The 19,428-nt window shown below is 54.7% G+C and overlaps 1 protein-coding gene across 4 annotated transcripts in view; it reads right to left on the bottom strand.

Moving 5' to 3' along the window:
• Window positions 1-19,428, bottom strand: part of RASA3 (RAS p21 protein activator 3) — a 121,532-nt gene that overhangs the window by 24,099 nt on the left and 78,005 nt on the right. For all 4 annotated transcript variants that reach the window (XM_045056241.1, XM_045056242.1, XM_045056234.1 and 1 more), the window contains 7 exons: window positions 9,368-9,448; window positions 8,781-8,853; window positions 5,917-5,993; window positions 3,745-3,849; window positions 2,060-2,216; window positions 1,094-1,242; window positions 242-356 (listed from right to left, as the gene is read on the bottom strand). In XM_045056241.1, the coding sequence (XP_044912176.1) occupies window positions 242-356; window positions 1,094-1,242; window positions 2,060-2,216; window positions 3,745-3,849; window positions 5,917-5,993; window positions 8,781-8,853; window positions 9,368-9,448 (757 nt within the window). The remainder of the gene's footprint in view (window positions 1-241; window positions 357-1,093; window positions 1,243-2,059; window positions 2,217-3,744; window positions 3,850-5,916; window positions 5,994-8,780; window positions 8,854-9,367; window positions 9,449-19,428) is intronic.

Raw genomic sequence — 19,428 nt, forward strand, 5'->3', positions numbered from 1 at the left:
CCTGTGGGGATGCTGGGAAGAGGATGACCTTAGTCTTCACGCAGGTGTTCCCCCCCCCCCCCCGGGTGCTGCCTTCTCTGCATCCGCCTGTGGTCCACAGGGAAGCGCCCGTGTGGTGGAGAGGGGTCTGTCACCCCCTGACTCACTTCCTCTATGGTGGGGAGGGGTCCGTCACCCCCGTGCCTGTGGGCCCTGACTCACCTCCTCCATGGCGGGGAGGGGTCCATCCCCCCATGCTCACCTCCTCTATGGTGGGCTTCAGGGTCACGTGCAGGTAATGCATCCCTGCCAGTTTCATTGTCTCATCGATACACTTGGAGGTCAAGGAGTTTCCTCGGAAAATGGTGTTGGGGTCCCTGTAAAACAGTGGTGGAGACAACTGTCTTTCAGGTAACAGGTGTCAACAGAAGCAGAGCCTGTGAGCACCGTCCAAGGAGGAAGAGACCAGCTCACCCTGTTGAGTCTGCTTCCAGATGCCCTGGAGGGAAACAGACCCGCCCCGATGTCCCACAGCTGGGAATCCTGAGCCCCGGGCCCTACCTGTGTAACAAACCCCTGTGCAGAGACCTGCCCCACCATTCCACAGAGCATCCACCCACCCACTGCCCGCGTGAGGCTCAGTTCTGCATAAGTTCAGGCTTCTAAGGACCAAGCTGGGGTCACACAGAAATGCAGCAGGACAGTAACCCTAACAGGCTGTGCTCCATATCTTCTTGCAACTAGGGTGCATTCTAGATCTTTCTAAATCAGGAGCTCCAGGGAGACATTCTTCTTGGCAGAACCCACCCCCACGGAGTGGGCGCAGGTCCTGGGGCAGCAGCGACCTGGCCTTCTGCTACGGGCCTAATGTGAGCCAACAGGAGCTGAACCCACCCCCAAGGCAACTATAACTGGTGCCCTGTTCACCCCCTTCTCGCTCACATACCTCCGGATTTCCAAGAGAAAAGGTGTGTTTTTGAGGAACAGTGAGGGTGTCTCTGGAAGAAAACCTATAACGGTCACTTTAGCTGGCCCAGACCTGCGCTGACCAGCGTTGAGGGAGACTGCTGCTGCCCAGGTCACCCAGACTGCCCCCGCGCAGCCCCTCACTCACTGGGTCCTCCGGACCTCGGCGTTGGCGATGGCGCTGATGAAGGGCACGACCCGGCCGTAGTGCAGGAAGAGCCTCACCAGGGGAATGGCGGCCTCCTGCTTTTCCTTGCACACCTCGCCCAGGATGTGAGCTGCGGATGCGGACACCGGCTGTGGGAAGGAAAGACACCATGGGACCCCAGTTGGAGGCCCACAGCCGTGGGGGCTGGTCAGTGGGCTGGGATCCCGACGGAGGCTGAGGGGTGGAGTCGGGCTGGGGGCGGGGTCTAGGGGTGGAGATGGGGTGGAGGCAGGGGGTGGAGCCGGGGTCCGGGTCCCGGGGTGTAGAGCCAGGGCGGGACTGGGGGCGGAGCCAGGGGCGGAACGAGGGGGGGGCTGGAGGGCGGGGTCCGGGGGTGGAGTCGGGCCAGGGGCGGGGTTGGGGGCGGAGCCGGGCTGGGGGAGGGGTCCGGGGGCAGAGCCAGGGTTGGGGGGGCAGGGAGGCAGGGGGTGGAGCCAGGGGCGGGAGCTGGGAGCTGGAGGTGGAGGGCCAGAGGCTGGGGTGGAGCCAGGGTCGGGAGGGAGGGTGTGGGGGGGCAGGGGGCTGGGGGTGGAGCCGGAGTGGGGTGGAGGGGCAGGGGCTGGGGGTGGAGCCGGAGTGGGGTGGAGGGGCAGGGGCTGGGGGTGGAGCTAGGGTCGGGGTGGGAGGAGCAGGACGCTGGGGGTGGAGTGGGGGGGGGCACAAGGGGCTGGGGATGGAGCCGGGGTTGGGATGGGGACTGGGGCGCTGAGCCGGGGTCCAGGGTGGGTGGGCAGGGGGCTGGGGGCTGAGCCGGGGTCCAGGGTGGGTGGGCACGGGCCTGGGGGTGGAGCCGGGGTGGGGGGGGGGCAGGGGGCTGTGGGTGGAGCTGGGGTGGGGGGCAGGGCAGGGCGGTCCGCTGGCGTGCAGATGGTAGCAGGTGGCCCAGGGCGCAGCGCGCACAGGTACCTCCACATCCGCAGACTTCAACAGCAGGTCCCGCAGTGGGCCGTAGTAGTCGGAGGAGAAGACGTGGTCTTCAGTGTAGACCACGTTCAGCCGCAGAGATCCCAAGTCCCCCGGCTTCAGGCTCTTGCTGCCGTTGTCTCGGGGCTGAAGGAAGTACCTGGGAGCAGAGCACAGGGAAAGGGCTGCGTGAGGCGGCAGCACCAAGGGGCTGGTTCCCTCCAGGCCGCGCCCAGGGCTCTGCTCTGGCTGGTGGCCCGTCTTGCGCTGTGCCGGGGTCTGAGGTAGGAGGGGGCTCCAGGGCGATTCTGTAGGACACCTCTCTGCTCCCTGTGCCAGGGGTGTGTGGATCAGGCATGTTTGTCAGGGAACCCCCCCCCCCCTGCAGGGTCCGTGTGTCGGGGGGGAGGTGGTCAGTCATTCCCCACGCCCCCCCCACTCCCACCAGAGGCCTTTCCAATGGAGACCTGCAGGGTCTGTGCCCCGGGGCACCCCCCACAACACGTTGACTACGGGGGAAGAGTCTGCGGAGCCACAGACCTAGAAGTTAAGGTGGGAAAGTAGGGAAGGGTGGAGGGAACTGGGATGAGCAGGGGGAAGTAGGTGTGTAAGTAGTCAGGGGAGACTCTGCAGTACCAGAACTGTCCTGTGATGAATGCTCCCCTGCTAGCAATCCGCGGAGCAAAGCTGCGACCCTTGTATCGAATGTGTGGGGCCCTGAGCACCCGAGGGGCCTGACCGGGCGGGTAGTCAGGCCAAGCACCAGAGTACATGGGCACTTTCTCGCTGTGTTCTGACCGGACACTCTTCCCTTAGGTCTTCTGCAGTGTGGCCATGAGGGAATACTGCTCTGAGTGTCTAAGGGCCAGGCAGACATGGGTGTTGGTAGCTTGTGTCTGGCCGAGGCACCTGGCTAGGGGTCCACTGGGGCTGTCATGTGAATGTCCCCTCCTGGTTATAGAACTAGGGACAGTTCAGCTCCTCAGTGCTCCTAGCAGGAACCAGAAGCCAGCTGAGGGCTGTGCTGGTGCTGTCCTCAGAATTAAAGACACAAATTCTAGTTTCCTGGTGACAGTAAGCCGCCATTAGGCAGAACACAAAAATCTACCCACGCGGTGAGTTTGTAGATGTGCAGGGCTCTGGTATGTGGCATATGGCCTGTGATATCCCCCCCTTGTCCCCATCTTGTGTATCTGTTAAAGGAGAGTGTCTGTGGCTTCACAGTAATGACATTCACTGTGATATAAAGTGATTTATGAAATAATCATGAAATAAAACCAAGGCACATTCCTTATGCCAAATACAAAGTACCCAGAGAAAACAGGAGAGGAAGACAGAGAGTAGTGAGGCCTGCCTCCTGGGACACATGAGTGAGGCAGGAGGCCGAGCTGAGGGAGATCTGCCTCAAACAGCACCTTGTTCCCTTCCTCAGCAGGTGACACCTGTGACGACGGGCCATGGGGCAGCCTGGAGCAGCAGGGCTCTCCAGGTCAAGGCCCTCAGCCACCATGGCACCTGTGTGCTACCTCTCACCTCACCAGAGCTAGCTGGGAGCACGTGCAAAACCAAGGAGGTGGCTAGGAGGGGGCTGACTCGTGTCATCTCATTCTGGCTGTTCCACACTGCCTCAGCCACCCTGTCCCTCCACCTATCAGGAGGGTGTGGGGCCAGGCATGCAGCCACCTTACCAGGCTTCGTAAGAGCTGGACTGTCGCAGCACATTCAGCGGAACCCTTAGTTCTCCCAGAAACTCATCTCCAAATTTCAAGTTGCTGGCATTCCAGAGGTCAACTCTGAAAAACAGCCAACGGGGCACAGATCTCCATCAGGGATGGCCTAGGGAGGGCAGGCCGACCGCAGTGTTCCTCATCTTCCCCAGAAGGGTCTGGGACAGGATAGAGCCTTCAGCCCCACAGGCCAGCCTCCATGAAGAGCCACACTGACTGAGAACATTTGAGATGTGAGGTCAATGCAGGATGTGACTTTGGAATGAAGACATGTGTTCCCTGGGCCTGGGGGGTAGGGAGAGGAGCTGAGGGCCTAGGGTTAGGGTAAGGGGCCTCCTGCCTTTTCAATAGGATGGGAAGACCATGCACTTGGGTGGAATTCTCACTGTTCCCTCTGATTTGGGGCCATGGTGACTGTACATGTGGGATGGAAGGATGGGATGGACAGACGGTGTTTCCGGGTGCTGACAAGCAAACATCGTGTGTCCCCCACAGTAAGCAGGGATTACTCCATGAGCTGAAAGTTCTCACCACACTTGGTGGTCACGGGGAAAATTTTGGAAGACCACACCAGCCCTCTGTTGCCCCTGAGGTCTGAGCAGGAGCCGCAGGCATCGTTGGGGGGTATAGGGTGTGCCACAGGAATCCAGATGCGTCAGGGACATGGAGAGGAACAATGTCCCATGGCATTTTTAGCATAAACAAAGAGCCTTTAATCTGCCAAGCAACACCTTAGCAATGGGCCAAAAAGTTTCCAGCCAGTCTTTTCTTCTTTTTAATAAGAGAAGCATTTAAAAATATTTTGGGTTTGTCTGTTTACAATACAACAGCTAGAGGGGCGCCTGGGTGGCTCAGTCGGTTAAGCGTCCGACTTCAGCTCAGGTCATGATCTCACGGTTCGTGAGTTCTGGCCCCACGTCGGGCTTTATGCTGACAGCTCGGAGCCCGGAGCCTGCTTCAGATTCTGTGTCTCCCTCTCTCTCTGTTCCTACCCCACTCACATTCTCTCTCTCTCTCAAAAATAAATAAACATTAAAAAAAAAAAATTAATTTAAAAACAAACAAACAACAGCTAGGGAGGGCTTCACTCTTGAATTTAAAGCCAAGTCTTGGATATACACTTCTTTCTCTGAACAAGAAAGGGGACCCGTGTCTGAGGGAGTTGGGGCACTGCCTCTGACCCCTAATGGGACTTGCAGACGTGTTTGGAAATGGAACACTTAACCTAAGTCTGTGCTCAAGCCAAGACCTGTGTGTGGAGGCTGGCTTCCCTCAGGACTCGAAGCCACAAGAGGAATGGAAAAAGAGGCCAGGGGTCCCACATGTGGGGGAGGGAGGGGCCTCAGTCCACCCCCCACACCTGACAGCCCCCACCGGCCCAAGCCCCACCCTCTGCCCCATGGCCTGGTTATTGTTCAGAGGCCTGAATTGTCACTGCAGGCTCAGGGAACACCAGGGTGCCCCCCAGTTGAACGTCTGTGGTATGTCCAGTCACGTCTCATGCCCCTCAGGAAGCCCTGACCCTACAGGAAGGCAGATTGCAAACCATGTCAGATCTGAAGAATTCTTCAGGTTCTGGTGAGCAGGTCAGACCTAAACGTGGATGATGGGAAAGGACGCCAGGTGATGGTCTCACAAGGCGCTGGGAGGGAGGCCGTAGAGAGGCTGGGCTCCCAGGGGCTGCAGCCAGTGGGCATGAAGCCTCGGAGTAGCCCCTCGAATGGATGCCGGGGGACCTCTCGTGCAGCCTGTGCACACCATGGCCTTGACCGTGAGCACCCCGAAAGCAACAGGACCTCGTGCTAGGCTGGGTGAGGCCACCGGGTGGACGGAGCCTCACACACACTAAGCAGCTTGACCTCGCCTCTGAAAAAATACTGCAGTGTGAACTCCAAAACCACATTTGTCCCTTGGGTTAAGTAAATGTCCTCTCAGGCACCACCCAACAGCTGGGAAGTTTACAGCTCTTACTTCAAGCAACTCCCAGTGTCCTACTATTAAAATTAGCAGAACATTGAAAATTCCTCTCTCTCCTTTCCCTTATTTGTAGAAACAAAACGAAAACCAAACAGAAGAGGTGAGTTCAGACTGCAACCCCCAAGCAGGAGCCTCAAAACCCCAATTCTCGCTCACCGGATTTCAAGTTTGTCTACGTCTTCCTCCTCAAAGTCAAAGTGGGATTTCCGGCTGTAGCTGCAGGGTCTGGTCACCTGGAGGGACAGATGGGCAGAAGCCTGTGTGTGCCACATCACTGCCCACTGAGCACCCCCACGGGCTGGCCACCCCAGGCCCAGGGGAAGAGGCCAGGGGTCCCCCACCCAGAGCTGAGGTGGGATCCCAGCCTGCAGGCACACCCTGAGCCCCATCTCCAGGCGGCTGGGGCGCAGCAGGCAGGGCTGTGCCAGCACTCCACACGCTCCTCCTGGCTATCCTCCCAACACCCCCTAAGCACCTGGGCCGGGTCCCTCCCTCCTCAGCCCCAAAGCTCCACACACCTCCCCTCTCCCTCTCCCTCCTGATCTCACCCCTCCCCAACCTCCCATGTCAGCACCTCCACCCTTATGGCATGTTGGCAGTCCATGCTTCTGCCTCCTGAGCAGGGCTCCCGTCCATCCACGGCCTAGCCTGGCCTCAGCCACATCCACCTTCAGCCGAGCCTTCTGAAGGCCCCCTGGTGCCCCAACTAGTTCCCCTCACCCAGCACACAGGGAGTCTTTCTAAACCTGCACCCCCTGCCTGGCTCACCGTTGGACCTCTTCCTCACTGGGAAGCCTGAAGGTGACTGTGAAATGCCCCCTCTTCCAGGAAGCCCCTCAGAGTCTCAACTGCCTGATATGGTTCACAGTGCTGATAAGGTCTATCATTTGCTGTCTGGCTTCCAGTATGGTGGCTATGAGGTTCCTGCGTGGCACCTAATGTATCCACTGAGTGAATGAATGTGGCTTTGATAGAATTTTAAATAATTTCAATAAAACATTTAAGGGTTTTTATGTAAGTCTAGCCATTATCCTGGGACAAACTGGTCTGGCAGCTACTTCCTGTTGAAACTCCTGTAGGAGGTTGTGTGCCAGCCCAAAGCCCACCACTGGGACACCCTGCTCCTTCTGCCAGGGGCTCAGCCTCAGGGTGAGTCAGAACTGTGGGGCTGTTTGCAAGCTGAAGCAGAAGGCATGCACAGAGAACCAGCAACGGGGTGTACTTGTCGAGCAGGGCTTGGCCCTTTGAGTCTAAAACCATAAAGTCCAGCCAGAAGCATGCTCCAAGGTCCTGTGGTCTGAGGCCATGGGAGAGGCAGGTGCAGCCTGAGAGCCTACATCTAGGCCTGCCCTGGGATCCTGTAGGATGTAGGCCTACCCCTGTGCTCACCTGTACTTGGGGCTTACTGAATTACTCTAGGGAAATGAGGCCCACATTAATGAGTGAAATATGGGTATATGAAATAGAAAACAAGCCCACAGAAGTGGACGTAATGCTCTGGGTGATGCAGGCTGCAGCAAAAGCCTATGGCTTTACCGTGTGTTATATTAAAACAAGTTTGGAAAGTGCTGATCTAACTATTCTAGGCAGCCTAGATATCGAAGGCTCTGGCTGCTTTTAATGCTTTCATATTAAAAACTGTTCCTTATTCTCTGTTCCAGATCCCTCCCTGTCTCTGGAGTCCTGGCATGGATCCCCCTTGAAATCAGGTTGACAACATCAGCTTCCTGCCTGATCTTGAGTCTCTTAAAAACCATTTTCTTCACGCGGCTATGAAACAAGAATGTCCTTCTGGGACAGAAAATGGTGCTTTGCCTTCAGCACTCTGACCCCCATACCCCTTCTTACAGCTGCCCCAAAAAGCCTGGCTCCTCCGTTTCAGAAACCCATGGGCTTTCTGGACACCAGTCAGAAAAGGTCCAGGTTCTCTGCCTGTGAGCTGCTTGGTTCTAACCCATCTGTCCAGCGTCATTTACCAAACTCCCCCTTCTTGCACCAGCCCCACTCTGCATCTCGATACACTCTTTCCTTCAGCCTCATGATGCACCTTCCAGACTCTACTCAAGGGTCCCTGCTCTGCGAAGACTTGCTCTATTTCACCAGTCGTTTGCTTCCTGGTCCCCAAAGCCACTGACTTAGCAGCACTGAGCAAGTGCAGGAACCCACTTGTGTGCCCTCTGCGTGGAAGCAAGCTCACGAAGACAGGAGTGGAGGCCTCATGCCACCTTGGCCGCCCAGGACCTGGTGTGTAGGAAATGTGCAAGAGACCTTTGCAGATGGGAGCACATCAGCCTCAGTGTATTTCCTACGGGTCACGTTTAAACTGAAGCATCTGCGTTTGCTCCCTGCTCTGTTCCCAGTCCTCAGCTCTCATGGCTTCCATCACACTAATTTCACTGGTTTACAGTTCTGAGGCAGCCAAGGGGTCTCTTTGTTCACATATGTTTCCTTGGGGCACCTGGGAGGCTCAGTCGGTTAAGCCTCAGACTTTGGCTCAGGTCACAATCTCACAGTCCGTGAGTTTGAGTCCCATGCCGGGCTCTGTGACAACAGCTGGGAGCCTGGAGCTGCTTCGGATTCTGTGTTCCCTCTCTCTCTGCCCCTCCCCCACTCATGCTCTGTCTCTCTGTCTTTCTCAAAAATGAATAAACATTAAAAAAAAAGCAAATACATTTCCTCTTTTGCTTCAAACCCCCTCACTATTTCTGGTCAACAAGCATCCCTCCACAGCTCAGGGAAGACTAGTGAAGCAGGCAAAAAAAAAAAAAAAACCAAACCAACCAAACAATAGAAAACCACCAAATCCTGATCACTTGGAAAGTATCAGTTTGTCAGCATTCAGATCAGAACTGGGGAGGGGAGGAAAGTTCCTCCAAAGGCAGCACAGGAAGGAGGGAGGGGTCGTGTGCCTCAAGGTCGCTGTGGGACCTGTGGAAGGAAGGTGACCCTGCCTGAGGCCTGTCAGATCCACCTCCTCCCGCAGGGTCTCAGTGTGACGTCTGTGGCACTGAAACACCAACCTCAAAATAAAACACTTCATCAAACTGCGGGTTGTTGGTCTTCTTTTTCACCTTCGTCTTCTTTGCCTCTGATCTGAACCGGGGAGGAAGGGTGAAGGTTAAAACCAATGCTGCTGATGCCAAATCTCTCGCCCATAACTTACTGCCTCTCTTGTCTTGTAAATATTTCTGCCGGGTTACCCTCCCAACACCCGCTAAGCACCTGGGCCGGACCCCTCCCTCCTCAGTCCCAAAACTCCACACACCTCCCTTCTCCCTCTCCCTCCTGATCTCACCCCTCCCCAACCTTCCCATGTCAGCACCTCCACCCTTATGGCATGTTGGCAGCCCATGCCTCTGCCTCCCAAGAAGGACTCCCATCCAGCCACAGCCTGCAGACGAGGAACCCTTACTGAGCCAAGAATACCCAGTGTGAAGAAGCTAAGGGCTTTCTTCACAAAGCAGTTTTAGGGCAACAAAAGAAAGAAAAGTAAGCCAGAACAATATATTCCACCACAGGGCCCATCCTGCACTTCCCAAAACAAGGAGGCCTCAGCATCATCGCACCGGAGTACAGCTCACCGGAGAGGCCTAGACACGGTACTTGCCTGCACGGTCCTGCCAGGGCCACGGTGGCGTAGGGGTCACACTGCCCGTTCACGATGGGAAGGCCTTGGCACTCGAGGATGCTGCGAAGAGAGTGGCAGTGTCAGGGGCGGGAGCCGGGGGCCTGCAGGCAGCTTCTCAGGGCTACCCTGAGGTCTGAGAGGACAGCAGCCTCAACAGCCCAGGGCCGAGCGTCCTGAGTTCTGGGTGGTGGTCCCGATGCCCAGAGCTCCCGTCCAGCGAAGAGTAGTGGGTGGTGGGTACACCGATTATCAATCCAGAAACATCTGGGGGCAGGGGACAGTGGTGCCGCATTCAGGACACCCTCCTGGTGACTCCCATGAGTGACACCTTCCAGAGCTTTCCTTCCCAGCAACCCGACACTACTGCGTGTCCACGTTGTAGGTGGGGGACCTCTGTGCCACATGCGCTTCTCGGCAGCAGAAGCTGCCACGGTGTCAGGGTCTCCTCATGCCTGATCCCACCTGCAGGCCCTGGTTCCTGGTTCTCTTTGCATTCTGGAACACGGCCAGCCACACAAATTCTGAGCACCTTTTCCACGAATTCTGTCGTCTCTGTCACCCTGGGTGTGCTTCCCTGGACTGTCCCTTCTCCGGGCTGTGGGGCATGCCGTCCTGCTCTTGGCATGCAGGCTGGAGCACGTGCGGGATGTTAGGCTCTCAGGCTGCTGGAGTCCAGATGCGCCGCGTCCTGGAGAACAAGGCTGCTGGGCCTCCTGCTGCTTGGCAGTTAGCGATCTCCTGCTGCACACTGATTATGGCCATTCTTGTTTGAGGCTTTGTCGGGAGAGGCACCAGGACAGGCTGGCCCCACCAGCAGGCTCTGTGCGGAGTGCCGAGTGGGAACAAGGATCTCCACTGGCGGAGAATCAGTGCTTCCCAGGGCCGCAAGAGCCTCTTGGATCCACAGCCCCATGCTCTGCCCGACCCCGTGGCACTCGCCCTATGGGTTCACACAGGCCTGTGGAGCGCCGTGTGGCCGTTCACACAGGCCTGTGGAGCGCCGTGTGGCCCCTCCTCTCCAGAAACACCCATAGCGGCTCAGACCCCCAACTGCAGTCTGTCTCCCCACCTGCCTCCAGGCTCCACTTGGGACTCCCCCTGCCCCTCGCCACCCACACGGCTCCAGGACAAAACCAGGACCACTGTGGCCTCCCTGTCTGCTTCCCTTACTTGGGGTCAGAGAGCTGAACTGCTGACTGCCCGCCATCCAGAATGTTCCACCCGTACGGCGTCGGGCTCTTTAGTTGACTGTGGTGGGGGAGGGTCCAGTTCGCAGTAGGAGTCTTGCTCCCACAGAGGGGCATGACTTTCACCGTCTCCCCTGCGACATCTCAGGGCTCGTTTCTCTTTGGTGCTGGGAAGCCAGAAACCAACCTGCTTCTCATTCCTTCCTACGTTGAGCGATCTGAGCTGCTCCTCTCAGGAATGCTTTAGCCTCTAACACTTAATAGAGTGTTTCTTTCTGGGTGAGAAGTTTCATTTCCTTCGTTTCTCCTTCATAGTGCTTGTGCGCCCGGAGCGTGTGCCACGCCTGTCCTGGCCAGGGCACTTTTGTACACACTTCTTCTTTCTTCCCACCGCGTTTCTCGTGGAGCCCATTGGGTGGGCTGAGCCTCAGAGACTGCCCTGTTACTCCGATCAGCTGTACCTGGTCTTTCAGCTCTCTCTTTTACCTGCTTTATGGACCATTCCAGGGTTCCCTCTCAGATTACTGACTTGGTCTCTGGTTTCCCTCCTCCCTTCACTGACTGATCATTCCAGAAACATTTATTCGCCCATCGAGTCATCACACATCAAATATTTGCTGAGCTCTTCTCCACTCAGGCCCATCTCCCCAAATGGGCGAGCAGCTGTGAGGAAGTCAGAGGTTCACATCTGAAGCTTGGGTATGCTCAGCCAGCTCGACAGCAAATACAAGACGATAAACACGTGACATGCAACTGTCACGTGTGGTCATGCAAGGGAAGAAATAAACTGGAGACAAGGGCAGAGAAGTATAAGTCGGGGTCAACCTCTCAGGTGGTTGGAGGTCTCGGAGGGCAGGTGGCCTTGGGTCGCGGTAAGAAGGACCAGGATCACCTGTCAGAGGCCGGGAGGCCCCCAGGGAGCAGCACTGTGAGATGCTGGGGAGGCAGCTTGCTCAGGATGTGTGCGGGGAGACCCAAGCTCTCTCCCCGAGCAAACGACTCATTTAATGCAAACACGTTTGTTTTTTTTTTTTTTTTTAATTTTTTTTTTTCAACGTTTATTTATTTTTGGGACAGAGAGAGACAGAGCATGAACGGGAGAGGGGCAGAGAGAGAGAGAGAGACACAGAATCGGAAACAGGCTCCAGGCTCTGAGCCATCAGCCCAGAGCCCGACGCGGGGCTCGAACACACGGACCGCGAGATCGTGACCTGGCTGAAGTCGGACGCTTAACCGACTGCGCCACCCAGGCGCCCCTAATGCAAACACGTTTTTATTACATTCACTTGTTATCAAGAAGGTTTACATGGCAAGTATGCCTGAGTTTGCAGCCTCAGAGATAATGGGTTTTCACGGCCATGGACTAGACGGCATCGCTAAGCATCACACTGAAAGCAAGTTTTCTCACATCTACATCCTAGGGAAGTGCCACCAGATGTGGGCAGTGGCCACCCTAGGGCAGTGAACGTTGCTGTCTTTCCTTCTCCAAGAGACCAGTCTGAGAAACACTCTATTCTCTAACTCAAAACGAGGGTTGGATGTTGACTGCAGTCACACAAAGACACCTCGGAGGAAAGAATCAACACCCTCCCATCCCGCATGCCGCAAGTGGGAACCACAATAAGGACGCCAGCCTCCCTGTGCTCGCCTGTAGACAGCTTCCTGCGGCTACAGCCCCGCACACAAGCTGGCAGGGGGCTCTCGCAGACCACCCAAGGCACACGAAGCCGAGGTTCATTTTACTTCACACACAGTGTGTGTCTCCAGGCCCATTCTCTTTGAAACAACTTCAACAAATGCTTCAGAAAGTTCTAGATAAATAACGGTAAGGGGTGAAATGTTTACTACCTTGGGTATTCCCAGGTCCTGGAAAAGACACTGTGAAACATACAGTGACCCAAACAGTCAACTGAGCCGGAATCTAACACACCCCAAGTACAATATTTTGTGTGTATTTTAACATTTATAGGATTTTATCTTCAAACTGACCATTAACGCATGGTTATGCCTCTTAGCTGGAGTGACAGCCTGCAGCTTCAAACTCATTTCAATTTCTCCCTTCCCTCCATGCGGACACATGCTGGGGCCTCCGCTGCCCGCCCACAAGGAGGAAATGCTGAACTGGGCAGTGTGTAGGCACGAGAGAGCTGGAGACACGCTGGCCGTGCAGTGACAAGGTGTCACCGGCCACCAGCCTGCCACCTGCTCAGCCTTCTGCCCTCACACTTCAGCTTGAAAGGCTTCCTGCCTCCAGAAAGAGCCACATATCAATAGCCTGTTGGCTACTTTTTTCTTTTTGTAATTTCCTAATAACAGAAAGCAAGATCTCTGCTAGATTTGAGGTGCTGTTGGAATTCCCCACCGGGGCGCACCTCGGGGTGGGGCTGCCTGCGGCCTGTGCCCGCTCCCCTGGCCATCAGCCCTGCAGTCTGGCCACATGAGCAGGGCCCTGGCCGGTCAGCATGCGCTGCTGCCAGCAGGACTCTCGTCAGCTTGGGAGGCGCTAGAGCGTGAAGGCGGGAAAGTGCGGAACCCTTGCTTTCAGACAAAGCAGGTGACCACGGGACAGCAAGAGAAAGAATGCTCTGCAGGGACAAGAGAGGGAGGGATGTGGAAAGGGGAGAGCAGAGGTCTCGTGCAGCGGCAGCAGAGCCGAGTGCTAGTGCACACGTGTCTTCTCTCCCACTCATCTTCTGGCACACACGGCCGCTGCACATTGCCCACACGCACCCCTGTTCTAAAGGAAGCGGTGCATTGTCCACAGAAATGTCCACGAGCAATCACCCCCGATGCACAATATCATGTCCACTGGCCCTGGCGTAGACCTCAGCGGTCTCATGGATACTTGCAGATCACACACATCGACTACTTAATTCACTGCACAAATGGCTTCAGAACCCTGCCTCCGTGCTCAACAGGCCGGCTCACACCTGCCAGCTTTTCCAACACTTGTCTCCAGTGCAGTGACATGCCAATGCCCTCACATGTTGACATGCAGCCAGAACGCAGACCCCGGGAGGCCGGGAACAGCCCTCAGCCTGCAGCAGGGGTTCATGAAATATTTTGGAGTGATAAAAAGGTACATTAGTCTTTGTTGGGGATGAAAATAAAGCATGAGATGAGGCCCTAGAGTCCAAGCCTGAGATCATGCACAGGCATCTGTGTGACATGGGGATTGGCAGATGCCGCATCCACATACAGACGAGAACGTGAAGGTGGTGGCTCACCAAACCACGTGGGCCTCGTCAGGCATCCAGGCCAGCAGACTTGGACATACAAGTGAACAGGACAAAAAAGAGGGATTACAATCAGGAAAAGCCACATGTGGAAGGAACAGGGAGGTTTCCGTGAGCAAGTCCAGCAGGTGTTCCGTCCACACGACCATACGAAGCCTGGGTACTGACGGCACCACCCAGGCAGGTCAGGGAGAGGCGATGGGAAAGCCCACAGATAACACCCACTACCAGCAGGACGCAGGACAGGTGAGGGCCATGAGCCTCCAGCCTCCCGAAGCCTCCAGGGTGTACACGGGTAATGGACACCCTCAGGAAACCACTGCAAGCACTCACGGGACAACCTGTGGTTTTGGAGGGAAGACAGCCTCACCTTGCTCTTCAGCCTGGCAGGGAGGGTGCTCCCAGCAGAGAAGGGTACTCCCGGCTGGCAGGGAAGGGTTCTCCCAGTGGGGAGGGGTGCTCCCAGCTCGCGGGAAGGGTGCTCTCAGCTGGCGGGGAAGGGTTCTCCCAGTGGGGAAGGGTGCTCTCAGCTAGCAGGGAAGGGTGCTCCCAGCTGGTGGGGAAGGGTGCTCCCAGATTGCGGGGAAGGGTTCTCCCAGTGGGGAAGAATGCTCTTGGCTGGCGGGGAAGGGTGCTCCTAGCTGGTGGGGAAGAGTGCTCCCGGCTCCAGGGAAGGGTGCTCCCAGCTGGTGGGAAAGGGTGCTCCCAGTGGGGAGGGGTGCTCTCGGCTGGCAGGGAAGGATGCTCCCAGCTGGCAGGGAAGGGTGCTCCCAGCTCGCGGGGAAGGTTCTCCCAGTGGAGAACGATGCTCCCGGCTGGTGGGGAGGGGTGCTCCCAACGGGGAAGGGTATGCCCAGCAGCAAAGAGGGATACACTGGAAGCAGGGAGAGGGAAGGCCTGGAGAGAGAACTCAACCTGGCCAGAACACCCCCAGGCACCCCATGAAAGACCACCTAGGCCAGGTGAGAGGTGACGGGAGTGGGGATTGACCTCACAGTGCAGGTCCTGCAGCCTCTGGGTGGGTGGACTGCCGGCCCCAGTAGGAATTACTGGCTGTGGTGTGCCGGGTGGTGGCCCCCAAAGAGATGTGACCTTATTTGGAAAAAGGTTTTTGCAGATGTAATCCAGCTAAGGATCTTGAGATGATGAGATTATCCTGGGTTCAGGGTGGGCCCTAAACTCGATCACTAGTGTCCCTACAGGAGGGAAGCTTCACAGACACAGTAGAGAGGGTCATGTGAAGGGGGAGGAGAGAGGGAAGGGACTGCCTGCAGCCCGGGAAGCTGCGGAATGGGTTGGGGGAAGGGACCGTCCCCTGGAGTGTCCAGATTGCAGATCTGGCTTCCAGAACTGGGATAGAGTAAAGTTCTGTTGAGTTAAGCCACTTAAGATTGTGGTGTTTGGCCTCAGCAGCCCTAGGAAAGTAACACCCCTGCAGTAAGGGAATGACATGTGTCAGGAAGGCTGAGAACACATCCCCATCACGTTCTAGAGAGGAAAGTGGGGATAAGTCACGGTAATGGTGCTGCCAGGCAGGAGGGAGGGCCTGGGGTGATTCTCAGGCAAAGAGAGAAGTGTATTGGAATGAATCTGCTTCTGCCCAACTGACTTCAACGGCCCATCATCCCAGCTCTTACTTTCTCCAGAGCCCAGAACACACTGTGAGGTTGGCCCAAGCCCTTGCTAACCTTTGAGATGCCAGGGCACAAGGGGAGAACGCACACAAATAACCACGTGTGCTCCTGCACAGATGCCGGCATAGATGCCATTATTCCAATCTTACACAGGAGGTGATAGCAGAGAAAGTCAGAGTTTGCAAGCTGTTACATGGCCAGGGGAGATTCTGCTGTCTTTGGACACCAGGATTTGGGGTGCTGAGGCTTTTACACTTGATAGAGTGTCCACTGTCTCCTGTTCCATCCCAAATCAGGGCTATTTGTGGAAAGTCCCAGGTGCACAGAACACACTTAGCTCTAAGGGAGAAAGTGATAAAATACAAAATGGCTACAATGTCAGAGGAGACCTAGTGGCCATGATGCCCATGTTAAAAAAGAAAAAAGGAACACAAATTGATCATCCTAACGTCTACCCTAAGAAATAAGAAAAGCAAAAAACCCACAAAGGCAGAAAGAAGGAAACAGTAAAGACCATAGCAGAGATAATGAAGTAGAAAAATCAGTAAAACCAAAAGCGAGGCCTTTGTAAAGATCCACAAACTTGACAAATCTTTAGCTAGGCTGACTGAGAAAAAGAGAAGACTCATATTACTAAAATTATTAATGAAAAAGGGGACATTTCTAATGACCTTAGAGAAACAAAACCATTTTTAAAAAACATTACAGAGGAGCTAACCAAATGGGAAGGCAGTGTTTCAGGGGTTGGAAGGTTTAGTACTGCTAATTCCCCAAACTGACAGATTCAATACAATCACGATCAAAATGTCAGCTGCTATTTTTGTGGAAATTAACATGGTGACCCTAAAAATCACATGGAAATGAAAAGAGCTCAGGATAGCAAGTCACAAAAAAAAAAAAAAAAAAAAAAAAAAAAAAGGACCAAGATGGAGACTCACGCTTCTTGACTTCAAAATGTACCACAAATCGAAAGTTGCCAAGACTGGGTGGTACCAGCATAGGGACAGGCATGCAGGTCAACGGGATAGGTTCTGAACTATTCTATTGAACTAATACGTTCATCCATTCATAGCCCAGTGGTTTTCAACAAAAATGCCAAGATAATTCACATGGAAAGAATGATGCCAAGACAACTGGATATTCAAAAGCAAAGGAATCAATGCTGGCACCTTTCTAACACCACGTACAACAATTACTTCCAAACGTGGTGAGGACCTGAAGCTGAGAGCCCAAACCGTACAAATGTTAGATTGGATTAGGAAATGATTTCTTAGATCTGGACCTAAAACACAGGAAACGACAGATAACTTAGAGCTCTTTCATTGAGATTTAAAAGTCTTGTATCACAAAGAACATTACCAAGAAAGTGAAGGCAGACAGCAGAATGACAAAAAATGTTTTCAAGTTATATATTTGACAAAAGCCTAACATCCAGAATATACGAAAAAATCTTACATCTTAACAATAAAACACTAATAACCCAATGAAAAAATCAGCAAAGGACTTGCACAGACATTTCTTCAGAGAAGAAACAGAGCTGGCCAACAAGGACGAGAAAGGATGGTCAGTGTCATTTAGGGAAACGTAAGTCAACGCCGCTTCACACCCATCAGGAGCCTGCAAAAACAAACATGGAGAATCACGTGGGTTGGCAGGCATGCGGGGGGACCGGAGCAGTCGCACACAGCTGGCCGTGTAAATGTGGCGACCACTGTGACAAAACAGTCGGGCATTTCTTCAAAGAGTTAAGCAGAGTTAAGATATAATGCACTGATTCTACTCCTAGGTTACGTACCCAAGATAAATGAGAACAAGTCTGTACAAACGCTTATACAAGAATGTTCCCAGCAGTATTCACAATCGCCTCAAAGTGGGAACAACCCAAATGTCTACGAATGGACGATGATAAGAAAATGCGGTGTACCCACACAGTGAACATTATTCGGCCCTAACATAATTGAAGCCCTGATGCCTGCTACTGCGTGAGTGAAACTTGCCGACATCATGCTCAGTGAGAGAAGACAGTCCCAGAGAACCACACGTTATGTGACTCCGTTTATGTGAGACATCCAGGATAAGCAAATCCATAGGCAGGAAGCAGGTCAGTGGTTGCCAAGGGCTGGAGAGTATGGGTTACAGCTGCCCCTGGGGACGGGATTTCTTTCTTGTGGTGATGAGATGTGCTGGAACTAGACAGTAGTTAGTGGTGACGGTTGCACAACCGAGTGTGCATTTTACAATGCTGAATTTTATGGTATGTAAAGGATATTTCTTAGTGAAAGAAAAATCTACAGTGCAAGGCAAAGTGAAGAAAGAAAAGTCACTGGTCCCTCAGACACCTCTGACTCATGTGATTGGAGGATATGTGCCCCTGTGGGACTCTGTGGCACCCCCCAGCCTCTTTCTCCCTCATTGCACCCCTATGGGGGACCCTTGTGCCCTGGAACTCTGAACAAAGTGTACTAGCATGTGGCAGTATGTGCCGATGGGTGTGCTGCTTTGTACATATACGTATAGGGTGTATATGCGCCAGCATGTAGACGAGTGTGTGTGCTCATGTGTACTAGCAGGTGTACCAGTGTACATGCTAGTGTGCACTAATGAGCATGCTAGCGTGTGCCAGTGTATCCTAACATGTGTACTAGTGTGTGTTCGTGTGTGCTAGCAATGGCAGCGTGTGCTAGCATGTGTGCCGGTGTGGGAAGTCGTATAGGCTGGCATGTACCAGCATGTGTAGTAGATGCGCTGCTGCGCTAGTATATGTAGAGTATACACTAGTACATCTATCAGTGTGTACTCACGTGTGCTAGCGTGTATGCTAGTGTGTGTACTAGTGTACGCTAGGAAGAAGCGGTAGGATCCCACCACAAAGATGCAGGAACCAGGCAAACCCCTGGTGCTCTAACCAAGGAGACTTCCAGAAGGCAGTGTCTGGGGAGCTCCCACGGTTGGTTGGCAGGGACAACATGGATGGCAGGAACTCTGGGGGTGGGTGGGGACCGGTGGGGATGGCAGGGTGGGTAGTTGTGAAGTATCGCTCGGTCTCCTGCTCTGGGCACCACACCTGTCATCTGATCAGGCCCACTCCCCCCACCTCTCCCTGGACAGGACCACGGCTCTGCGCCCTCCCCAGAGAAACAGCTTACTTCCACCCTCCCTCACCTGGACATGAGGCTGGACGGGATGGCTGTCAGAACAGGAATCCTGGCCCATGTCTCCTATGTTCACCCTCCTGACTCAGTGCTCTGCCCAGCCTGGTCCATTCTGTCTCCCAACCTCTAAAGCGCACTTCTTATCCTACGTAAGGCTCTTTCTGAACAGCCGTAAGTTGTTTTGGAACACGGTGAGATAAGCCTACCAATAAACAAGGAAACAGGCAACTCTCTCTCCCTGCTACAGGGTCTGAGAACACAGCAACTACTTCAAGAACAGGAGCACAGAAGCAGCGAAGGACAAAGGTCACGGTGTCCTCCCCATGTCCCACACCAAGTCCTGTGCACGTCCTACACACATTCCCATGCATGCCCCCTGCAGCCAGAAGTGACCAGATGACAGGTTCCAACGATGCTGTGGGAAGCAGGCCAGGGCCCCCCAGGGTGGCAGACGATGTGGGATCCTCCTCGAGCCCCCACCCCGGGCCCTATGCAGGGACACAGGGAGCACAATCCTAAAGTGGAACTCGCCCGATCTCACTGAAGCCCTTTTTGCCAGAGATGGGTAAGAGATGAATTCAGGAAACTGTCTTCTCCTAAGATGAAGCACACGGGAACGTCTGGTCTCTCTCCTGGTTTCTGTGAACCTTCACTCTTCACTTCCTCTTCCGAGACTCCCTCCCCACCACCCTTCACTCAGGACATACCCGAGGCTCCAAACATGCCAGCCACAGACAGATGGGCCAGATGGCACTCTGACGCCCTCCCACGGGACCCCCAACTACTGCAGGTGTCGTCGGTAAAAACAAATGTGGGGCCCATGGGGCAGGC

Source organism: Felis catus, chromosome A1 (assembly GCF_018350175.1).
Source record: "Felis catus isolate Fca126 chromosome A1, F.catus_Fca126_mat1.0, whole genome shotgun sequence".
NCBI lineage: Eukaryota > Metazoa > Chordata > Mammalia > Carnivora > Felidae > Felis > Felis catus.